The 24,065-nt window shown below is 48.1% G+C and overlaps 1 protein-coding gene across 1 annotated transcript in view; it reads left to right on the forward strand.

Annotated features, from left to right (window-relative positions):
• The window catches only part of Cux2 (cut like homeobox 2), a 275,735-nt gene that overhangs the window by 150,785 nt on the left and 100,885 nt on the right, over positions 1-24,065 (forward strand). The window contains exons 2-3 of the mRNA XM_045132651.1: positions 13,210-13,320; positions 20,881-20,928. Of these exons, the coding sequence (XP_044988586.1) occupies positions 13,210-13,320; positions 20,881-20,928 (159 nt within the window). The remainder of the gene's footprint in view (positions 1-13,209; positions 13,321-20,880; positions 20,929-24,065) is intronic.

Raw genomic sequence — 24,065 nt, forward strand, 5'->3', positions numbered from 1 at the left:
GCATGCATCTGGAGTTCGTTTGCAGTGGCTGGAGGCCCTGGTGCACCCGTTCTCTCTATATATATCTGCCCCTCTCTCTCTCTCTCTCTCTCTCTCTCTCTCTTTCTCTGTTGCTCTGAAATAAATAAATATAAACAAAAAAAAATTTAAAAAAGAAGTTGTGAAGGGAGTAGTTTGGGGTTCGGTTAGTGTTACTGCCACCTTCATACTACAGATAGGGTGACTGACCCACAGGCAGCCGTTGTGGGGTCTGCACCACCGCGGTCCTGTCCTCTTCTCCAGGGTATCCTTTGGGACTCTAGCCAAAGTGACAGTCACCCAGCACTGTCCCCATTTTACACACCAGGCAATGGAGTCTCCAGCTGAGGGAGCTAAAGGGGAGATTCAGTTCTGCTTACGTCTCCATCTGGGATAAGAAAGTGGATGAGGGCTGAAGAGATGGCTAGCCATTAAAGTGTTTTCCTGCAAAGCTTAAAGACCCGTGTTCGATTCCCTAGTACTCACGTAAAGTCAGATGCACAAGGTGGCGCATGTGTCTGGAGTTCATTTGCAGTGGCTGGAGGCCCTGGCACACCTGTTCTCTGTATCTGCCTCTTTCTCTCTCAAATAAATAAATTAATTAAATGTTAGGCGGGGTGGGGGAGAAAGAATATGAATGAGCCACACAGGGTGGAGTCTGAGGTCCGTGGGGCCAGCTCAGCAGATTTTCTCAGTCAGTCAGTACAGCAAGAGCCCAGCTCCATTCAGACTGTGCATCTCTGTCGGGGGTCTCCCATGAACTTGTCTGTGTCTATGTCCCTGTATGTCTTTGTGTCTATATTTTAGTGTATGTCTGCATGTATTTTTGTCCGTGTATTTCTATGTGGTTTTGTGACTTGTGCACCTGTGTTTCCGTGTGTATGTAAGTCTTGCGTAGTGTGTGTGTGTACATATGTGTATTTGCAAGTCTGTGTGCATTGGTGTGGCTGTTCGGGTCTGTATGTCCCCCACGCTCACAGGGAATTTCCCTCAGGGCTCTCGGATGCTGGAGGTGGCCATTGTCTTTAACTTTTATCCGCTATGAGTGACGCACGCTCCCTTTCTGGGACACGGGCTGAGAGGCAGCGCTCTGCCATAAAGCCTCTCGGGCTGGGGGACAGGTGAAGTGAGGGCGTTGGGATAGATCTTGCCTGTGCTGTTTTGAAAGGGGATTTCTGGGGCATGGAGGACTTGAGTGTCAGCTGTCTGGACTTCTCCTGGGATGGAGCCACCTATATTCTCCCTGAACCTCTCTCCATCAACTGTGGAGGAATGTGGGGATGGGGGCGTGACTGTAGGTTTCATGGATGTCAGCTGGGTGACAATTTTGAGAAAAACATTTTAATAAAGCGGAGGTAGATTTAAAAAGATGGTAGGTTGGGGAGATTGCTCAGCGGTTAAAGACACTTGCTTGCAAAACCTGCCAGCCCAGGTTCCATTCCCCAACACCCATATAAAACCAGATGCACAAAGTGGCACATGTGTCTGGAGTTAGTTTGCAGTGGCAATTAATTTATGTGTCTGTCTGTCTGTATCTCTTTTGGAAATAAATAATTTCTTTAAAGGATGATTCATAGGCTGGGGATATAGTTCAGTTGGTAGAGCACTTGCCTAGCTGCACAGAGCCCTGGGTTCCATCCCTACCACTGAATCCACAGGGTGTGGTGACGCATCCCTGGAATCCCAGCATTTAGGAGGTGGGAGCAGGAGAATCTGAAGTTCAAGGTCATCATTGGCCACATATTGAGTTTAAGGTCTGCCTGGGACATGTGAGACCCTGTCTCAAAAATAAAAACAAGGGGAGCTAGAGAGACAGCTCGGTGGTTAAGGCATTTGCCTGTGAAACCTAAAGACTCAGGCTTGATTCCCTAGTACCCACATAAGCCAGGTACACAAGGTGGCACATGTGTCTGGAGTTCATTTGCAGTGGCTGGAGGTCCTGGCACACCCATTCTCTCTCCCTACCTCTCTCTCTCTCTCTCTTTCTGTCTGCCTCTTCCTCTCTCTCTCTCTCTCTCTGTCTCTCGTAAATGAATAAATAAAATACTTTTAAAAAATAAATAAATTGGGCTGGAGAGATGGCTTAGCGGTTGAGCCCTTGCCTGTGAAACCTAAGGACCCCAGTTTGAGGCTCGATTCCCCAGGACCCACGTTAGCCAGATGCACAAAGGGTGCACGCATCTGAAGTTCGTTTGCAGTGGCTGGAGGCCCTGGCACTCCCATTCTCTCTCTCTTTCTTTCTATCTGCCTTTCTGTGTCTGTCTGTCGCTCTTAAATAAATAAATAAATAAATAAATAAATAAATAAATAAACAAGAGCTGAGGATATGGCTAAAGCAAATTAAGAGCACTTGCCACCCAAGCACATAGGCTGGGAGAGCCGGGCTTGCCCTGCGTCCAAGTCCCCAGCACCCACGTAAACAGCCAGGAGTGACTGCACACACACAGAATGGAGTCCAGATCAGTCAGCCAGTCTGACCACAGAACAGCAGCTCCAGGTCAGGGAGAGACTCCATCCATCTCAAGGAAAGACACAGACGAGCAATACAGAGCACCTAACATTCTCCTCTAGTGTCCTCACACACCCATGCACACACACAGACGTTGGGGCTGGGGTGCAGCTCAGCCTGCCCAGCCTGTGCACATGACAACCTAGGATCCATCATTAGCAGTCCAGCAAGGGAAGGACTGCTTTGCCTCTCCCTCCATCCTCTCCTTCTGGAGTGGCAAGAAGTTGTCGAGGCCCTGTGCACCCTGATGAGAAATAAGCCACACTTGCCCGGCACAGCCAGTTAGGAGCAGGCTACAGTGATGTTGGGGGGAGGCTGAGATGGGGTCTTGCCATGGGCCCTGTTGAGGATCCTCAAGTGACCCCCAACCACCACCCCTTCCAATCTAAGAGGCATCAGCATGCCAGTAAACGTCCCCGGCCCTAAGGAGAAGACGTGTGAATGTCCCCCTACCCTACGGAGAACAGACTTGAACATTGGGGAGGTGGGGGGTGCCTCTGAGTTGGGCATGGCACCCTGGCTTTGGGCCTCCACAGGTCTAGGAAGGGCAACCTTCCCAAACTTGTTTGGTTGTGGTTGGGGGGAGTGGGTCTCTCGCTCTAGCCCAGGCTGACCTGGAACTCATTTTGTAACCCAGGCTGGCCTCAAACTCATGGAGATCCTCCTACCTCAGCCTCCCAGGTGCTGTGAGTAAAAGACATACGCCATCACATGCAGCTCCAAGTATTTCTCTTTAGGAATGGTTCTAAGGGCTCAAAAACATTTAAGATACAATTTTTTTTACAAAAAAAAAGTTTGAATCTCAGCTCTTACCAGGTAGGCATGGCGGGTGTTTATTAACAACGGTCCTCTGCTTGCTTAAGAAGTAGTGTCTGCTCAGTCCAGCATCTCAGGGGCCTTTGAGACATCGGCATCCTCCCTGAGCCAGTCGTGGTCAAGCTCTTGGCCAAGTCAACATCGAATCAGAGGACAAGGGCATGTGGACCCCCGGGCTTCCTAGGCCAGCCACGGAGAACCATCACTTACAATCCAACCTCACTCAGCCTCCTGTGGTTGGGTGGTGTTAGCTAGACCCACCATCTGCCTAATCCCTATCCACCCTTGTTAGCAGGCAGCTGGCATAGAGGGTATCTCCACTCCTTTGGCCTCCCAGCTCCATTTCTTGCTCACAGTCCCAAAAGCAAGTGCTCTACTGCTGCCCAGCAACCCCCTCCAGCAAGCACCCAGGGACCGTTGATTTTGTTCCAGACTTTCTTGTTTTTAATATTTTATTTTTGTTTATTTATTTGAGAGAGAGAAAAGGGGAGAGAGAGAATGGGTGCAGACGAACTCCAGGAGCATACGCCACCTTGTACATCTGGCTTATGTGGCTCCTGGGGAATAGAACCGAGATCCTTTGGCTTTGCAGGCAAGCACCTTAACTGCTAAGCCAATTCTCCAGCCCTGTCCCGGACTTTCTGACCCAGTCCTTGGTGTTCCTACTGGGAACACCAAGAAGCCTAGACTTCCAGCCTCCACTCCAGCCCTCCCCAGAACCACCCACCTTCATCAGAAACCAGTATCTGCTTAGGACTGTAATGGGTTTAACTGTCCCTCCACCACCTGCAGAGCCTGGCCCCTCACCTGAAACCCTCAGAGTAGGGCTTCGTTTTCCTGGTGCCACTGGGGGGATGGTACCCATGCCAAGCACTCTGGAATAGCAAGCAGCAATCAAGCCCGGGAGGAAGCAATCGGATGTGGCTGGGATTTGTGCAAGATAATTAAGTGCTTGATTGGCACCCTCCCTCCAGGACAGCCACCTAAGTCCCGCCTGTGGCAGGAGCAGGCCACTTTTCTGCCTGGTGGTTGAGAAGGGTCACGGCTCAAAGAGGAGCAGGGCTGAGGGTAGCAGTGGGGACCGGGGGTGGCTGGTCTCTTTCTTTGGTTTATTTGAACACTTGTTCACTCAGCGAACAACGTACGCCTGGTGTGCACTGGACACTCAGAGTCTAGGACTGACCCAAGCAACCACATCTTGTCTCTGTGGAACTGTCACTGGAGAGGCCAGGCATAGAAAATGGGCCGGAAATGGATAGAGAAGTGACCACTTATGTGGATGGCAAGCAAAATGGAGAAAATGATCAGGGGGCTTGGGTGAGCAGAAAAAGACCTGTGGACTGCTTTAAGTAGGAAGGAGAGTGGGGAAGTTTTGTGCAGATTTGAGGCTGTGAGAGAAAACTGTAGAATGCTGAGAAGACAGCATTTCAGGCAGAGGGAGCAGTCCATGCAAAGGGGTGGTTGTGCTTCATGTCTTTGGGAGCCAGCCAGGACCCCAGGTGACCAGGGCAGAGTGAGCCAGGGGCACCATGGAAGGGTTTTGAGCAGAGGAAGGGCATGGTGAGGAGGATTTAATGGCCCTTTGGCTGACACGTGGAGCACAAAGGATCTAGGAGAAGCTGAGAACAGGAGTGGCAGCCCAAGGGGAGACTCCTGTGGTCACCCAGAGAGCAACGCCAGAGACTTGGTGGTAGTAGACAGAATGAAAAAAATCTCAGCCTCAGCTGACAAGATGTGCTGTTGTGTGCCAGTGACACGCAGAAGAATGCTTCAGGGAAGATAGCTGCCCCCACACCCTCCAGTATCTTAGGGCTGGCAGTGGCCCAAGAGCACCCAGTGTTGCCAAGGTACCTCCTACAAGTCTTTTCCCCATAGCCACTGGCCTGTCCTGCTGTTGATGCCTCCAAAGGGAGGTAAGGTCACAAGTCCATCTCACAATGATGAAACCTAGTCACTGAGAGACAGAGGGTCGTCCATGAGCCAGTGTGACTTCCTGGTCCACCTGTCAAATGTCAGCTCAGGGCCTCCCCCAAGCTGCAGATGGTCACCGCCTGGGTTCTCCAGAGCTGTGAGGAGAGCTGCTAGAAGGGCCTGAGAGGTTGCATGTGGGCAGGACCTGAGCCCGTCCTCTCCTGGACCTCACATGCATGTTGAGTGAATGAGTGGGTGGAGGGTGGGTGGATGGATGGATGAATGGATGAATGGACAGACAGATGGACGGATGTATGGATGGATGATAGGTGATGGATCGGTGAATGATGGATGGATGCATAGATGGATGGATGGGTAATAGATAGATGAATAGATGGATGATTGATGGGTAGATGGATGGATAGATAAATGGATGGGTGAATGGATAAACAGTTTAGGGAACATCTTCCTCTGAAGCATAGCCCCAAGGAAACACCCTAGAAAAGAGAACCAAAAGACATGAGTTTTGAGTCCCCATGGTATCGCTTTCTAGCTGGGTGACTTTAGGCAAGTGTCTCCCTGCAGGTCCCACATGTCACATATATGGACATCAGCACAATTCATTTGTTCCCTCAACACATGTCACTGAGAACCAAGTGAACTTGGGCTGGATGCCCGGCAGCTATTACCCTGGGGCAATGACTGAGTAGCAGTCCCCTGGCAGCTGTTGGCAGCCCACTGCACATGCGCAGGCTTCTGAATTTGGCCTCCTTCCCCTCGATGGGCTTGTTGGATGTGAAAACTGCCCATCACCTGCACCACTCACTGATGGAATGCCACAAAGCCAGTCTGGCCAGAACCCTTTCTCGTAGGCATCACCCCTTGCCCCAACCTCTGATAATTGGTCCAATACATCTTGGCACTGGAAATTTACATAGGGCACAGGAAGTGATGGATGGCTCTGGTAAGCCAGGCTGCCTCTCAGCCCAGCTCAGTTATCCATCTCAGCAGGCTGTGCAGCCATCCGTCTTCTCTGTCTCCTTCCTGATGGCAGGCCAGGATGTGCCCTCCATCCCCAAGCGCCCCCCCCCCCCGGCTCCCAGAGCTGCCCTCTGAGGCCTCTCTACAGGCCACACTCCCCGCCTGCCCGCCGCCACAAGCAGTGTCCCTGAAGTTCTCTTCATGGCTGTTCCCTGGGCTGTAAGTGGCAAAGCCCACCCCTTCCCTGGCTTCATAGACCTGGCACACAGAATGGACATTTATCACAGATATGTTCCACCTTGCTGCTGCCACGAAGCACGTCTCACTATCTCTACCAACATGCATTTTACAAATAGTCTTGGGTGCCTCTTGTGTCCCGGGCATGGAGCTCAACCTTGCAGAAACACGTGTGAACACTGTTGAGGGGGCAACACGCTACTGCAAGGATTTTCCTCTGAAGGCCCTAGGCACAGCGTTGGTTACTTCTGCTTACAGTCAAGATGTATTGAGGCCTGCCCTATGAATATGAATTCTATTTTTTAACAATTTTTTGTTCATTTTTATTTATTTATTTGAGAGTGACAGAGAGAGAGAAAGAGGCAGATAGAGAGAGAGAGAGCGAGAATGGGCGTGCCAGGGCTTCCAGCCTCTGCAAATGAACTCCAGACGCGTGCGCCCCCTTGTGCATCTGGTTTCCACTACAAAGACAGCTATTAAGGTTTAAAAAGGGAGTGTTGTCATGCAAACACCCAGAACGGCAAACTGTGATGCCAGGGTTAGAATAGTGTCGCTTCTAGGAACACCATGAGGTAGGCGCTTGTGACACTAGAGACATGAACAGTCTGTCTTAATAGTTATGTGGGTTTTAAAATTCACTGAGCTTTGAACAAGTCATACCTGTCTTGATCACAAAGACAACACTGAATCAGGCATCGTGACACACGCCTGTGATCCTAGCACTCTGGAAGAAGAATGAGAAAGGAGGATCGAGTTCAAGACCAGCTTGGGCTACATAGTGATGCCCTGTCTCAACAAAAAAGAGGAGGAGAAAAGAACCCTAGGAGTTAATTTGAATAGAAATACTAAGTAAAGCGGGGCATGGTGGCGCACGCCTGTAATCCCAGCACTTGGGAAGCAGAGGTAGGAGGATCACTGTGAGTTCGGGGCCAGCCTGAGACTACATAGTGAATTCCAGGTCAGCCTGGGCTAGAGTGAAACCCTACCTAGAAAAAAAAAAATAGTAAAAAATAATCCAGACCAGGGGTGCTAGTGCGTGCCTATAATCCCAGCACTTGATTGTTGAAGGTAGGAGGATCAACAGTTCAAGGCCAGGGCTGGAGAGATGGCTTAGCGGTTAAGCGCTTGCCTGTGAAGCCTAAGGACCCTAGTTCGAGGCTCGGTTCCCCAGGTCCCACGTAAACCAGGTGCACAAGGTGGTGCATGCATCTGGAGTTCGTTTGCAATGGCTGGAGGCCCTGGCTCTCCCATTCTCTATCTGCCTCGTTCTCTCTCTGTCTGTCACTCTCAAATAAATAAATAAAAATAAACAAAAACATATTTTCAAAAAAAAGAGTTCAGGCCTGGAGAGATGGCTTAGCGGTTAAGCGCTTGCCTGTGAAGCCTAAGGACCCCGGTTCGAGGCTCGGTTCCCCAGGTCCCACGTTAGCCAGATGCACAAGGGGGCGCACACGTCTGGAATTCATTTGCAGAGGCTGGAGGCCCTGGCGCGCCCATTCTCTCTCTGTCCCTCTATCTGTCTTTCTTTCTGTGTCTGTCACTCTCAAATAAATAAATTAATTAATTAATTAATTTTAAAAAAAGAGTTCAAAGCCAACCTCCACTACATAGTAAGCATTGTAAGTTTGAGACCAGCCTGTCCTACATTAAGCCCTGTCTCTAAAAAGACAGAGGAAGAAAGAAAGGGAGGGAGGAAAGGAAGGAAAAGAGTAATTCGGGTGGCATAGCACTGTGGCAGAAACTGAGAGCCATCCATGTTGCCAGGCTTAGGCCCCCGAGGACGCTGTGGCTCAGGTTGTCAGGCCTTGGAGGTTCGTATCCAGAGACAACAGACCATCTTGGAGCTGGGGTGCATGCTGGGCCGCAGTGAAGATGGGGGCTGCTGACCCCAGCAGTAGAACCCTTTCCTCCAGCCCCTTTCTCTGCAGCTCCTGGCCCAGTGTGCAGCTCAGTTCCAGCTTCTTTTCTCTGTACACATTGGCAGAGCCTCAGCTGCATCTATCATCTGCTTGGAGCTCATTAAAATTATTTCTTTTTAGTTGCAAATGGGCTGTTTATGATGATCATTATGTGAATGGTCTGCCCGGGCTCCGGGCTGTCTGTCTGCTGCTGATGGCCGGTTAATCAGTTGAGTCTCCTCCTGCCTGGGCTTGGCCCAAAGTCTGGAGCTGCATTAATCATGGCTCCCCTCAGGCTGGGGGCTGCGGGCTGCGGGCCAGGCAGGGAGAGGGTCTGAGTCCTGCTGGAGTGTGGCAGGAGAGATCCTGCCACTTGGGCACAGGACACTTGGCTTCAGACCTGGACTGGCTTATGTATGTGGCAGAATTTTCATCTATTTCTCTGAAATTGATAATATAGTGCTGTGAGCTGTTTTGTTTTGTTTTGAGGTAGGGGCTTACTGTAGTCAAAGCTGACCTGGAACTCACTCTGTAGTTCCAGGCTTGCCTCAAACTCACAGCAATCCTCCTACGTCTGCCTCCTGAGCACTGGGATTAAAGGCATGCATCACCACATCCGGCTAGGTGTGGGCTTTTTTAGTGTGTCTATCTTAAAAGGTCACTGTAGATTCCCCCTACTTGTTTGGTTGGTAGTCAGATATTTGTTAGTTTAAAGTGGGAGGAAGTCATTTGTAACATATGAGCTTGATACAGGGACACTTGGCAATGCCCTGTCGGGCTTCGGCTTTTGTTTCATTGTCTTTTGGGTAAGATTTTTTGGAGTGATGGCTCAGTGGTTGAAGGCACTTGCTTGCAAAGCCTGAGGGCCCAGGTTTGATTCCTCAGTACCCACGTAGAGCCAGAGGCACTAAGTGGAGAATATGTCTGTTTGCAAGTCCTGGAGCTCCCATATTCACTTGCTCTGTCTGCCTTTTTCTCTCTGTTTCTCTCTTTCAAATAAATGAATAAAAAATAAATAAAAAGCTAGGCATGGTAGCGAACATCTTTAATCCCAGCACTCAGGAGGCAGAGGCAGGAAGATTGCCATGAGTTCGAGGCCACTCTGAGACTCCATAGTGAATTCCAGGTCAGCCTGGACTAGAGTGAGACCTTACGTCACAAAACAAAAACAAGGTAGAAGGCAAGGAAGAACACCTGACATTGTCCTCTGACCTACACACATACCCACGATCACACACATGAACACACACAAATAAAAAACTTACTGTCAACCAGTATTTATTGAATGCTTGGTTCGATGCTTTATTTAAAGCAGGCGCCTTAAATACCCCCAGCTGATGGGAAAAAGAGAAAAAACACTGCTGACGAACAAGGTACTAAAATTTTGCCTTAATAACCCACCGAGGAGACAGTCCCCACCTTACTCATTAGACTTGCCTGTCATTTATTTCCTAGCCCCTGCTCGAGTCGCTTTACAGGCACATTAATGTGCTTGTTATATTCGATGACGTGTGCTAGCAATGTCGTCTAGTGCCTGGTACCCAGGAGCCCTCCAGAGATGGTAGTTATGATGATTGTATTTATTATTGTTGATTTGTTAGTGTGCTTTCCCACAGAACCATGGCAGGCAAGGATTCATGGTTGAAAAATGTGCATAAGAGCAGGCACAGTTGAGGAGAACGGGGGCATGGGTGACAGAATTGGCAAGAAGAAGCGCTGGCGCTGTGATGGGACAGGGCTGGGGCTGCCTGTCGACCCGCCGTGGCTGCCTCTGCTCATGAGAGGTGCACCCTTCAGCAGTCCAGGATGTGCAGGTGGACGGAGGCCAGCAAGACTGCCACGTGCACCACGCCCAGAAACCAGACTTACCCTGTTCTGGAATTGCCTTCCAGAAACTGGGTTGGGTTTTTTTTTTTATTTTTTTATTTTTTGTTCATTTTTTATTTATTTATTTGAGAGCGACAGACACAGAGAGAAAGACAGATAGAGGGAGAGAGAGAGAATGGGCGCGCCAGGGCTTCCAGCCTCTGCAAACGAACTCCAGACGCGTGCGCCCCCTTGTGCATCTGGCTAACGTGGGACCTGGGGAACCGAGCCTCGAACCGGGGTCCTTAGGCTTCACAGGCAAGCGCTTAACCGCTAAGCCATCTCTCCAGCCCTGGGTTGTTTGTTTTTAATGGGGCGTTAAAGCCCGGTTCCCATGATGCTACGGTACTGGTTGCTGTGATGTGGAGAGCACAGGGTCCCTGGGATAAGAATATGTATCAGTCTGCTGGGTGTTGTGACACACTCCTGCCAAACTCGCTCAGTAGGCTGAGGCAGAAGGATGCAAGTTCCAGGCTAGCGTAAGCCGTATAGCAAGACTCTGTCTCTTTTTCTTTTTCTTTCTCCTTTCTTTTGAGACAGAAAGAAGCTTATAATGTCAGATACACAATAATCCGAAACCAAGTGACATAAATCCAAACCCCAGTTCTATCAAATATAATGACATCTTGGGGGCTGGAGAAATGGCTTAGCAGTTAAAAGCTTGCCTGTGAAGCCTAAGGAACCCGGTTCAAGGCTCAATTCCCCAGGATCCACGTAAGCCAGATGCACAAGGTGGCGCATGCATCTGGAGTTCACTTGCAGTGGCTGGAGGCCCTGATGTGCCCATTCTCTCTCTATCTGCGTCTTACTCTGTCTGTCTGTCACTCTCAAATAAATAAAAATAAGCAACAATATATATACATATATAGATGTGTGTGCGCCTATATATATATCTTAAGTTGGGCATGCTAATGCATGTCTTTAGTCCCAGTACTTTGGAGGCTGAAGTAGGAGGATTACTGTGAATTGGAGGCCAGCCTGGGCTACAGAATGAGTTCCAAGTCAGCCTGAGCTAAAGTGAGACCCTGCCTGGAAAACAAAGCAAAACAAACCAAAAAAAGTCACATCTTTGCCTTCAAAAAAGACTAGAACTAAGAGAAACTATGACACACACTGTGCTACAACTCCATTGAACCATAGCATTCTAGTCCTTTCTCTCTTGCCATGTGAGGCTCTGCCCACCTGGCTATACCAGCTATTGGGTTCCGTCCATCTTTATGTTGCCCTCAGCACCCACCTCTGTCCACAGTTACATGGTATTTTGTTTGCAGGGAGCTGTGGTTTCTGAAACAACAATTCGTTTTAAGTGATGATAAACCTGAAGTTTTGTTCCCCACTCCTAAGACACTTAGCTCAAAATTCCCCTGGGACCTTTGGGCTCAGAAGCCCCCAAGTGGACAGATTCCAAGCTCACCCAAAACCCAGTTTCAGAACCTTGGAGAGCGCCGCTCTCACTCCTTTATTTTAATTCCTCAGCCTTCTCCCATCTAGTCTCATGATTCTCCACAAAGGTTAGGTGTGTGTTGTTTTCTTTTCTTTCTAGAAATAAATTTGTTTTTTGGACTGATCCAGAAGGTCCCAATAAGCCAGAGACAGATGTCGCAGGTTTACAGTGCGATAGGGAGCTGCCAGTGAGCAACATCTCAGACATGATATAAGACAATTAGGTACGTCTTGTCTCTTAGAGGGAAAAGGATTTGCAGTGGGTTAATAGTACTTTTATTTCATTATCTAATGGTAAAAGTGTTTCGCTGTGTGTTGCAAGATGAATGTGTATTAGCGATGACAAATGGGGTCTTTCACCACGGCTCCGGGCCTCGTCATACACATGTTAAATTAAAGAGTTCGTCCTGGAAATACACTCCCCGCATCTGCGTGTGTGTTTTTAATAAATCTGATTGCAGAAATTTATTGCACCGCCGGATTTAGGAAATTATGGGGCTTGATTGCTACAAATATAATCGGGTGATATATACAGAAATGCTTCTCGAGTTATGGTCCAGAAAAAAAAATGAAAGCCCATCTCGAGATGGTGCCAGCAGCAGCAGACCACATAAACAGAGTGTTCCTTGAATTATGCAAACGAATGCCGTGACAACTGGTGAGTTGTTCTCCCCTCCTGACGTGAGGACAGCTTCGAGAAGGGCAATCACATACACATGTAGGACCAGTAGACATTGTCTGTCACCTTCAAGCCACAGCATCCACCACCACCCCCCCTCTCTCTCTTTTTGTTTCCCCCTATCTGGTAGGACTGGGTAAAGGACTGGCTTGACACACACAGGCGAGACTCATTTCATGAAATATGCCTTATACCCGAAGTGAACCTTAAATGATTTACTGTGGGGTACACAAAAGGTCAGCCTGCTTCCTATTGGCACCTTCATTTTTCCAAAATCTACTGAAATTAAAAAGCCATCTATATCTTAAGAGGCGTATTTATGAGCCGTTAAGGAAGTTAGTCATCTCTGGATGGGCTCCCGCCTCTGATATAGGAAAGCTGTCGGCAGTACTTTCTGAGGCTGCAGCATGCCCATACAATATGCCACGCTTGAGTATTTTGACATGCTTTGGAGATGTTTTCTTCAGTTACTGACAAGCTTATGCCACCGCTCCTTTGGAAATTTAAGAGGTGGGGTGGAGTGGGAAAGAGATAAGAGGGGGAAAAAACAACCCTCTACTCAACTTTATGGGAGATTATTGATCTGACCTGCGTGACTTCCAAAGGGAAGTGGGGAAGAAGAGAGAAAAGGCTGTCCTGGAAAAAAAAAAAATTTTTTTTTTGGGGGTGGTATGCTGTTTTTGAAATTACTGTGCCAGGAGTCAATATCTTGTCTCTTCTCAGCTTTATAAGTTACAAAAACTTGTTAAGAATGCTGTTTTGTACAATAATTAAAAAGGAGAAAGAAAAATCTTTTCCTCTCTCTCTCTCTCTCTCTCCCTCTCCCTCTCTCGCTTTCTCTGTCTTTCCAGAAAGAGCTCAGTTCCGTGGCTTCAGAGCTGTCTGCACGGCAGGAAGAAAGTGAACATTCTCATAAACACTTAATTGAACTCCGCCGGGAATTGAAGAAAAATGTACCTGAGGTACAGTATGCTTGCTGTTCTGGAATTAACCCAGTAGGAATGTAGATTTTTCTCTGTTCAAACTATATTTTGAAACCTGTAGACATAAGTGACGAACAAGAAAAGAAGCTAATTAGCCACCAAGAGAAATTACAGCCCCAGCCTGCCAGAGCTTCCTGGTGTATGGGGGCTCTGTGGGAGATCTCAAGTCAGGGCAGAATGGGCTCGGACTCAGGCAACGTGGATTTAACCATTACTGTACCTCTCTGAGGGAAAGGCGTGACAGTGACAGCAACAAAAATGGTTTGGCCAGAGTTCTGGAGTTTTTTAATGTGTATGTGTGCGTGTGTGTGTGTGTGGATTTGGGCACAAGAGCATAGAGGCCACCTTTGAGGGTCTCCCTCAGGAATGTACCCCACTTTTTATTTTATTTTATTTCTCTGCAGTGGGATGGGCACACTGAAGGGTAAATAGCCTTCCCTGAAAACTAAAGGGAACTGAAGAGTTAATAGTTACCCCTAAAGCTTGCGGACAATAAAGAAGTTTGGCACCCTCCCCTGACTGATGCCCTCCCCTTAGCCTAGCTGGTTTTGAAGGACCAGAGACCATCTGAGTGTCCTCCCTTAGACATTTCCAGCTGAAGAAGCTATTCTGAACAAGGAAACAAACAGCTCCAATCTTCTTATCAACTGCACCTGCTCCAGCCTGTTTTTCTTAGGATCCTCCTTATAAGCTTAAACCCCAACCTGGCCCAGTGCTTCAGCCTTCACCCCGCAGGAAAGCTAAGGCTCCTCGCTGTTTTCTCTAAATGAAAGTCTTGTCTGTAGAGATCAAATCCGGTGTACTCTGTTGCTTTTCTCTTATAATTTCCTTACATTTATGGTGGCGCAACTCAGATTCCCCTCCTGGGTTTTCAGGCTGCACTCCCCAGGGCCTCTTGCCACTGCAAACAAACACCAGGCACTTGAGCCACTTTTTGCATCAGGCTGACATGGATGGCTTGGAAATGGAACCTAGGCTGGCAGGCTTTGCAACCAAGAGCTTTTTTAAAAAAATTTTTTATTAACAGCTTCCATGATTATAAAAAAAGTACCCCATGGTAATACCCTCCCTCCCCCCACTTACACCTTTGAAACTCCACTCTCCATCATATCCCCTCCCCATCTCAATCAGCCTCTCTTTTACTTTTGATGTCTTGATCTTTTCCTCCTGTTATGATGGTCTTATGTAGGTAGTGTCAGGCACTGTGAGGTCATGGATATCCAGGCCATTTTGTGTCTAGAGGGAGCATGTTGTATGGAGTCCTACCCTTCCTTTGGCTCTTACATTCTTTCCGCCACCTCTTCCGCATTAGACCCTCAGCCTTGGAAGGTGTGATACAGATATTGCAGTACTGAGCACTGTGGTCATTTCTTTCCATCACCATGATACCTTCTGAGTCGTCCCAAGTTAACTGCCATCTGAAAAGAGAAGATTCTCAACCAAAAGTGAGAGTAGCATTAATATAAGGGTGTGAACATTAACAGAAGTGCTTACTGGGCAGTTTGATAAGCATAGCATATACATTTGGCCAGACAACAGCAAATGTTACACCCCTAGGGCTCATTACTACCTGTGTTTTAAGTTTTCAGTATCAGGGATATATTCCCTTCCCATGGAGTGGGCCTCCAGTCCAATTAAAGGGCAGTTGTTTTCCCCCATAACAGACATGCCACTATTGTACCCATTGGCTCATTTGGCCTGGTTGGCCACTTATAAGGCTTGCAGTGTCCACTGATGAGTATCTTCACTGGTGATTTCTCTTTCTCCCATTGAACTGCATGCAGAATGGCTTCTTCCACCTTTCTGTCAGCTGGTCTACATGGAGGAGGTTATCAGCTCAGATCCAGCAAGATTTCTCAGTGGCCTTGCAGCCCAAGTATATGGAGTCTTCAGCAATAAGGTCTTGCTATCTATTGCTGGTGGGAAACCAAGGGCCTCAGCAATGGCCTATAATGTTTTGGGGGCATCAGGGACCTTCCTGGCCAACATCTCACTGGAAAATATCCCATCCCTGGCACTGAAAATTTTCTAGTAACAATCTACAGCTCCTGAGTGTTCCATTATCCAAAAATGAAGGATTACATATGTTTTATTTATATCCTCTTAGATTTTGATTAGCTGTCCCTCCACCTTTCCTTTACTCAATCCCCAGACCTCATTTTGGGCCTTTTCACCCCCATTAATCTATTCTTCTAATTACATATATACAATACCATCCTATTAAGTACCCCCTCCTTTCCTTTCTCTTCCCTTTCTATCTCTTTTCTAGCTTACTGGCCTCTGCTACTGAGTTTTTTCCTTCTCACACAGAAATCCAGTCATCTGTAGCTAGGACCCACATATGAGAGAGAACATGCGATGCTTGGCTTTCTGGGCCTGGGTTACCTCACTTAGTATAATCCTTTCCAGATTCATCCATTGGCCTGCAACTCATAACTTCATTTTTCTTTACCACTGAGTAGAACTCCATTGTATAAATGTGCCATATCTTCATTATCCATTATCAGTTGAGGGACATCTAGGCTGATTCCATTTCCCAGCTATTGTGAATTGAGCAGCAGTAAACATGGTAGAGCATATACTTCTAAGGAAATGAGATGAGTCCTTAGGATATACGCCTAGGAGTGCTATAGCTGGGTCATATGGTAGATCTATTTTTAGCTGCCCCAGGAACCTCCACACTGATTTCCGCAATGGCTGGACCAGATTGCATTCCCACCAACAGTGTAGAAGGGTTCCTCTTTTTCCGCATCCTCGCCAGCATTTATGATCATTTGTTTTCATAATGATAGCCACTCTGACAGGAGTGAGATGGAATCCCAATGTAGTTTTAATCTGCATTTCCCTGACTACTAGGAATGTTGAATATTTTTTTAGATGCTTACATGCCATTCGTATTTCTTCATTTTGAGAACTCTCTATTTAGCTCCATAGCCCATTTTTTAATTGGCTTGTTTGATTTCTTATTATTTAATGTTTTGAGTTCTTTGTATATCCTAGATATTAACCCTCTATCAGATGTATAGCTGACAAAGATTTTTTCCCATTCTGTAGGCAACCAAGAACTTTTAACTGCTAAGCCATCTTCCCAGCCTCCCTTTTTTTTCATTGGCCAGCAAACTCTAGGGGTCTTCCTGTCTCCACCTCCCCAATAATGGGACTGTAAGTGTGTATCATTATGTCCAGCATTTACATGTGTTCTGAGGATTGAACCAAAGACCTCAAGCTTGTGAGGCAAGCACTTTACCAACTTAGCCACCTCCCCAGCCCTTAGTTCTGGCTCTTATCTTACTTTTCCACTGGGTCTGGGAAATGCAGCTAGAACCTCCATAGTTACCTCTGGAATCCTGCTCCCCCAAGCCAGTCAATGAATCTATCCCTTCCGTTCCCCCCCCCCCACCCTCGGCCCTCAGAATGGCCATCCCCAAGCAGAGAAAGACCCCAGAGGAACAGACCAGCCCAGACATGTCTGTGTTCTTCATTGGGGTGAATGTGAGAATTTCTTTCCCCTCTGCCATCAGGACCCCCTGTGGCTTCTCAAATTAAAAACAAAAAGAATAAAGCAATGGGAATAAACACAAACAAAAGATAAAGGCTTTTGAGTCTGTAACTTTGGTGGGGCTGTGACATCAGCTAAACAGAACCCTGAGGTCAACTGCTGTTTCCTGCACTTCAGGCTTACTTGCTCAGGTGCACTGGGTCATGGAGGAGCATGGGTGGGGGCTGGCATCCAGCCACAGACCTTTTGCCTGCTGTCTGTACCCACTAAGGGGCACCCACTGCTGTCTTGCTGGTGGAGGAGGGGATGTGGGAAGTCAGAGGCGAGGCAGACCTAGCTCGGGGTCAGGCCACATGGGCACAAAGGGGCTTTGGCCTGGGGCCTTAGCTGTAAAATCAGGTCATAAACAGCTGCGCTTCTTCAGGGCAGGAGAGGGGATGAGGGTATAGCTAGAACTTGTTCACAAAACAAGTCTAGGAGTCAGGGTTGAGAACCGAAAGGCTTTTCAAAGAAAATAGGCAGAAGTCTTTTTATCTGAGTGTCGCCTGCATTGAGACCTCAGCAAGGCCAAGCAAAATCTTTTTTAATTTTTTATGTTTGGGGTTTTTTTTTAATGTTTTTTTGTTTTTTGAGGTAGGGTCCCACTCTAGCCCAGGCTGACCTGGAATTCACTATAGAGTCTCAGGGTGGCCTCGAACTCACAGCAATCCTCCTACCTCTCCCTCCCGAGTGCTGGGATTAAAGGCGTGTGCCACCATACCCCGGCTCAAGCAAAATCTTTGATTTAACCCTGAGAGCTAAGAAGGCCTAGGTGACATGGTAACATGGAGGGACTCTCCATTCCCTTTTAAGCAGACCATAACATGGTCTTTATATATACATATATATTTTTTTTAACTTATTTATTAGAGAGAGAGAATGGGCATGCAGGGCCTCCAGCCACAGCAAAAATTCCAGACACATGTGCCACCATGTGCATCCGGCTTACGTGGGTTCTGGGGAATTGAACCTGGGTCCTTGAGCTTCACAGGCCAGTGCCTTAACTGCTAAGCCCCCTCTCCAGTTCTCTTAGCATGGTCTTTAAGCTGATTTTTCTCTTCATATTAAGAATGCCTCTGACTCTCCAGTCTCTGGAAAACAGCTGACTGTGCCCCAGATCTTCAAAGCCCGGCACCCTCTTTCTCTCTCTGGTCCTCTCGGACCCTCGGTCTTGTAATATTTCCCCCAGCATGGTAAAGTCAACTTGCTCCTCCCTCCATCCACACGGGAGCCCCAGGTGATGAGAGAATCCAGGCCAGGCTTTAAGCCTCTGAGTTTGACTTACATAATTTTTTAATACTGCATAATTATGCAATTATGTAATTAAGAGGAATAAGTTTCCTGTTATAGTCATGGCTCTGAAAATTCTCATTTTTGGAACTTGCCTCTCCTGATGGAAACGTCGTGCCAGAGCTTTATTTAAGAACACTACTCGCCAGGGCCCAGTTCACCTGTGTCTGGCCCTGCCTGGCTCCTCCCCACCCGTTATGCAAGAGGCCCATCTTGGCCTGACAGCTCTCCTCTTTCCAGTAGTTCTCAGATATGAACCCCTGACCTCGCTTGAGTGTGGGTTCTGAAAAGAACCCCTGTGGGGTGTAAGGTAACCTGAGGTCAAATTTCAACTGTCATGCTGGAGATATGGCTTAAAGGTTAAGGCATTTGCCTGCAAAGCCAAAGGACCTCAGTTCGATTCCCCAGGAACCACGTAAGCCAGTGGCACAAGGTGGCGCATGCATCTGGAGTTCATTTACAGTGGCTAGAAGCCCTGGAGCACCCATTCTCTCCCTCCCTCCCTCTCTCTCTCTCTCTCTCTCTCTCTCTCCTTTTCCTCTATCAAATAAGTAAATAAAAATATTTTTTAAAAATTTCAACTATGTCACCTACTTGCTACATGACTTTGAGTAAACCAGCCTTTCCCAGGCCTCAGTGTCCCCTTCTGGATGTTTGAGGGCTCAGAACTCCTGCCCTTTGTGATAAGTAGGCAGCATGCATGTCCCAGGCATAGAGAAGAGTCAGAGACTTCCTATCTGAGTGGCAGAAGCAGAGACCTGTCTAACCTGCAAACTGGCATTCAGGTGTCCTCTGAAGTGGCTGGGTCTGTCCTGCAGCCCAGAGAATCCAGGCTGCCCACAGCAACCATGAACTGCTGCTGTGGTCCCCAACAGCCTCCCTCTCACCCACTTCCTGCCTGGCCTCTGCATCTGGGCTCTTGACTGACCATGAACATGAGTTTCCTGACATTACCATTGCTCAGCCAGCTCACTATGTTGGGGCCAAAGCCACTGGGTTCAAAGCTCTGTACACCCGCAACACCCTCAGCTTATGTGAGAACAGCAGCTTCTCTGAGACGCTCCAGAGACTGAAGTGAGCCAGAAGAGGTAGCCGGGACCAGAACAGGGGCAGAATTTTCTCTTAACCCTCCAGCCCCTCTTCTCCTTCCTGGTCTCTCTGTCACCTTCCAGCCCCTTCAATCCTCCTCCCACGAGATCTTCCTGTGGTCTTCACCAATTGGGACAAGAGGAATGGTCCCTGGTAGATCTCAGAGGAAACCACAAACTTCAGGGTTGGCAACTTGGAACTCGTGGCACAGATGACATCCCTGTTGAATGCTGGGGAGAACCCTGAGGGCCACCAGGGAACCCCTTCGGTCCGGGAGCCACAGGGTCACTTGAGAAAGTTAGGAGATTTGGGTCTGGAAATAGCAGGGTCGAAGGACCAGAGCCAAGTCCCCTTGTTCTCACCAGCACTGATCTGCTTCCTCTGTACATGGCAGGACTAGGGACCTGGGCAAGCTCCAAGAAACCAACTGCACATTCTGGTGACAAAGGACAGCCAGGAGAGAAGTGGCACTGCCAAGATAGGAGGCTTTTTTTTGTTTTTGAAGTAGGGTTTCACACTAGTCCAGGCTGACCTGGAATTCACCATGAGTCTCAGAGTGGCCTCGAACTCATGGCAATCATCCTACCTCTGCCTCCCGAGTGCTGGGATTATAGGCGTGCACCACCACGCCCGGCCTAAGAGGCATTCTTTTTGGGACAGGTGACAACTAGGAAACAGCCCCAGAAGGATTTCCTGAGGGAACTTTGGTGACCAAGCTCTGAGAGTGAGCCAATTCCCCAGCCCCTACTGCAGTCTATTGTTTCCATGAGATATTATGTAAAGGACCATGCCATGCGCTGGGTATGGTGAGCCTGCCTGTAAACCTAGCACTCGGGAGGCTGAGACAGGAGGAACATGAGTTTGAAACAGCTTCAGCTATGTAGCAAGACCCGGTCTTAAAAAACCAAGGGCTGGGGGCTAGAGCAATGGCTTAGCAGTTAAAGGCATTTGCTTGCAAAACTTGACAGCCTGGTAAAGTACCTGTGTAAAGCCAGATGCATAATGTAGCATGTGTCTGGAGCTCATTTATAGTGGCAGGAAGCCCTGGCACACCCATTCTATCTCTCTCTCATCTGTTTATCTATCATGTATCTCTCTTTCTCTGTGTCTCTAAATAAATAAAAATATATTTTTAAAAACAAGGGCTAGAAGCCGGGCATGGTGGTGCACGCCTTTAATCCCAGCACTCGGGAGGCAGAGGTAGGAGGATCACAGTAAGTTTGAAGCCACCCTGAGACTACATAGTGAATTCCAGGTCAGCCTGGTCTAGAGAGAGACTCTACCTCAAAAAAAAAAAAAAAAAAAAAAAAACAGAATTGAGTGACAAGGACTATGCCATGATCAAATGCATTGGGAAGAGTCCATTCCTCTCTCCCTCCTCCAGAAATTCCCAATGTGCATTACATTGAAAGCTCTGAGATGTCCTGCAGGAAAAGAACCTCTCACACTCGCCATTTCCCTGCAATCTGGTGTGTGTGTGTGTGTGTGTGTGTGTGTGTGTGTGTGTGTGTGTCCCTGTCCCTTATGAAACCCCTCAGGTATAGGTCCCGCGAACTGGTGCAGGGGACAATATAGAGTGCCCACCTGCCCTGTGGTAGACTCTTTTCTGATCTCTTTTTCAGGAAATCAGAGAGATGGTGGCTCCCGTGTTAAAAAGCTTCCAAGCCGAGGTAAGATCCAAGGGCAAAGCACTGGGGGTGGGGTGGGCTAAATGTCACCAACTCTCCTCACTTCCAGGTTTCCCCATTATGATAGAGGGGGGCCTGTGCTAAGTGAACCCCCACCCCCACTACTCCATGGCATTCTGCCTGCTTCCCTGCCCAAGGCAGCCAGGCAGACGAGTCCCAGGGGTTACCAGCATGACAAGAAATTCTGCTCCCAGCCGCTGTGTGAATGAGAAGTCAGCCGTAATCAATCTTTCCTGCCCCAGCCAAGGACGTCCCTCACCTGGCTGGTGCAGGAGGTGGCTGAGAAGATTCTAGGGTCACAGTGAGTGAGGCAGCAGAGGGAAGGTTAGCTCTAGTGTCTGAAGGGACGGGGCTCCCCTTAGACTCAGCAGGACCCCGGGACTGGTCTTCTTATCAGACTTTCTGCGCCCACCAACCCTTCCTTCAAAGCCATCTCTTCACGCCACATAAGCACATGGGGGGCATGAAATGTCCTATAAATGGCCTATATCTGTTCCATAGTTCTCAGTCCTTCATTTGATGACCAAGGAGACTGATGCACGAATTTTTATTTTATTTATTTATTTATTTTTTATTCTTTTGGTTCCTCAAGGTAGGGTCTCACTCTAGGCCAAGCTGACTTGGAATTCACTATGTAATCTCAGGGTAGCCTTGAACTCTCGGCGATCCTCCTTTTACTTCTGCCTCCCCAGTGCTGGGATTAAAGGCGTCCACCACTACACCCGGCCTAATTTTTTTTAATAGAGTCGCTCATGCTGATTCATTGAACTATGAGGCACCTGATGAGGAAACCAACCAAAGTCATAAGAGGAAATGCTGTTAAGAGTGCTTTCCTGGCTTTGTGACTTTAACACTTCAGAAGTCTGACTGCTGATTCATGGATGCCACTCTGCACAGGGTTCCCTGGGCGGCTGATCCCACTGCCTGGCCGGAGGACAGCCACTGAGCCACTGTGGTGACACCACCTCCTTGTGTTTCCTTGCTAGGACTGGTGTGGGCAGTTTCCCTTAGCCTCTGAGAGCCTCCGTTTCCCCGTCTATAACTCGGCAATAAAGACCCGTCTTCTTGTGTTGTTTGGGGGTGAGACATGAGACCTAGAGCCAGGAAGGGCTTGATGTGATGTCGGCCACTCCAAGAACGTCCAGGGAATGAAGAGCACTGGGGTTTGATCCTGCCTCAGTCATTTCCTAGTTGTGTGACCTTAAGTGGTTTGCTTAACCTCTCTGTGCCTCCATGTACTCATCTATAAAATGGGAACAACCATTCCTCCTTCATAGGGTTGAGACCGAGGAAGACCAAGGTTAATGTCAAGAAAGTGCTCAAAACGCCGCCAGGTACTTCAGAAGTCTTGGGAACACCTGGTGTGGTGGCTCTTGCCCATAGTCTCAGTCTGGATTACATAAGGAGGGCCTTTCTCAAAAAAAAAAAAAAAAAAAAAAGGAAACAAAGCCCTGGATATTACTTTTCCTCTTATCTGCAGCCTCCAGTATCAGCTTTTTAAAATATTTTTTTTATTTTTATTTATTTGAGAGAGAGAGAAGAGACACATCAGGGCATCCAGCCACTGCAAATGAATTCCAGACGCATGCACTACCTTGTGTGTCTGGCTTACACGGGTCCTGGGGAATCGAACCTGGGTCCTTTGGTTTTGCAGGCAAGCACCTTAACCACTAAGCCATCTCTACAGACCTCAGTATTGGCTTTTTAATTAAAAAAAAAAAAAACAACGCAGGCTTCCTGTACTGGTTAGAAGCTGGCTGACTTTGGCACGGCTGCTTGGTAGCAGTTAAACAGTCCACGTGGCCGGTGCTCAGGAGCTCCTAAGCATAGCCTCATGCGGCACAGGCAGTCGGGCTCAGCTTCGTACCTCAGCCTCCTCCTTCAAGCTGTGCAGCCTGGGGCAACTCCTCAACCTCTTTGGTGATGCCTGAGACAAGCCTGAGGGATGCAAAGCATGAAGCAGCTGCAAGGCAGACAGACAGACAGACACACGCACATGCACAAGGTGTCTGGTACACAGTTGGTGCTCAGTAAGAACCAGGACAGAACAATTTCAGGGTATTGAAAGGGAAGATAAAACAGAGAACTCATATCCTAAACCACATGGCACATTACATAGACATTGTTTAAATATCCGGGGGTGGGTAGTCCTCAAAGAACTTGGTTCCTTTTTTGTTTTGAGATAAGGTCTCACTCTCTAACCCAGACTGACCTGGAATCCACAACATAGTCTCAGGCTGGCCTCAAACCCACAGCAATCCTCCTACCTCCGCCTCCTGAGTGCTGGGATTAAAAGCGTGTGCCACCATACCCAATGTTTCTTTTCTTAAGCGATACCTCCTCCACCATCCCTGGCATGTGCCTAGAGGACTCTGTCTATCTGGACTTTGATTCCCCAGGCCCCTGCTTCCCTGTGATCGCTCCACTGAGCCACTATGGCTGCTTGCCCCTCCCCAGTGCGGGGAGAGAAACAAGTTGTTACAACAAGCTTATCCTTGGGACCCCCACAAACTGTTCATACATGGGCTATATAATCAAAATACTACCTTTTTTGGTTTTTTAAAAATATTTTATTTATTTATTTATTTATTAGAGAGAAAGAATGAATAAGAATGAGCACAACAGGACCTCTAGCCACTGCAAACGAACTCCAGATGCGTGTGCCACCATGTGCATCTGGCTTATATGGGTTCTAAGGACTCAAACCTGAGCCATTAGGCTTCACAGGCAAGCCTTAACCACTAAACCATCACTCCAGCTCTCTTGGCTTTGTTTGTTTGTTTGTTTGTTTGTTTGTTTGTTTGTTTGTTTGTTTTGAGGCAGTCTCACTGTAGCTCAGGCTGGTCTAGAACTCATGGCGATCCTCCTTCCTCAGCCTCCCAAGTGCTGGGATTGTGATAGTAAGCCACCATGACTGGCTCAGTTTTCATTATTTTAACAAGGCCACCACAGTGAACTCCTTGTCAGAGCTGTGAGTTTCCAAGTGGGGGTTAACCACCTCCTAGAAGTATTCTCCAAGGACCAAGACTGCCCCAAGTCATATAAGCCAGTCTGTAAAATGCCCCGTGGCTTAATACCCCACACAGGCTGCCTGCCGGGCTCTGGTTGAAAGCTCCCAT

Source organism: Jaculus jaculus, chromosome 13 (genome assembly GCF_020740685.1).
Source record: "Jaculus jaculus isolate mJacJac1 chromosome 13, mJacJac1.mat.Y.cur, whole genome shotgun sequence".
Lineage (NCBI taxonomy): Eukaryota > Metazoa > Chordata > Mammalia > Rodentia > Dipodidae > Jaculus > Jaculus jaculus.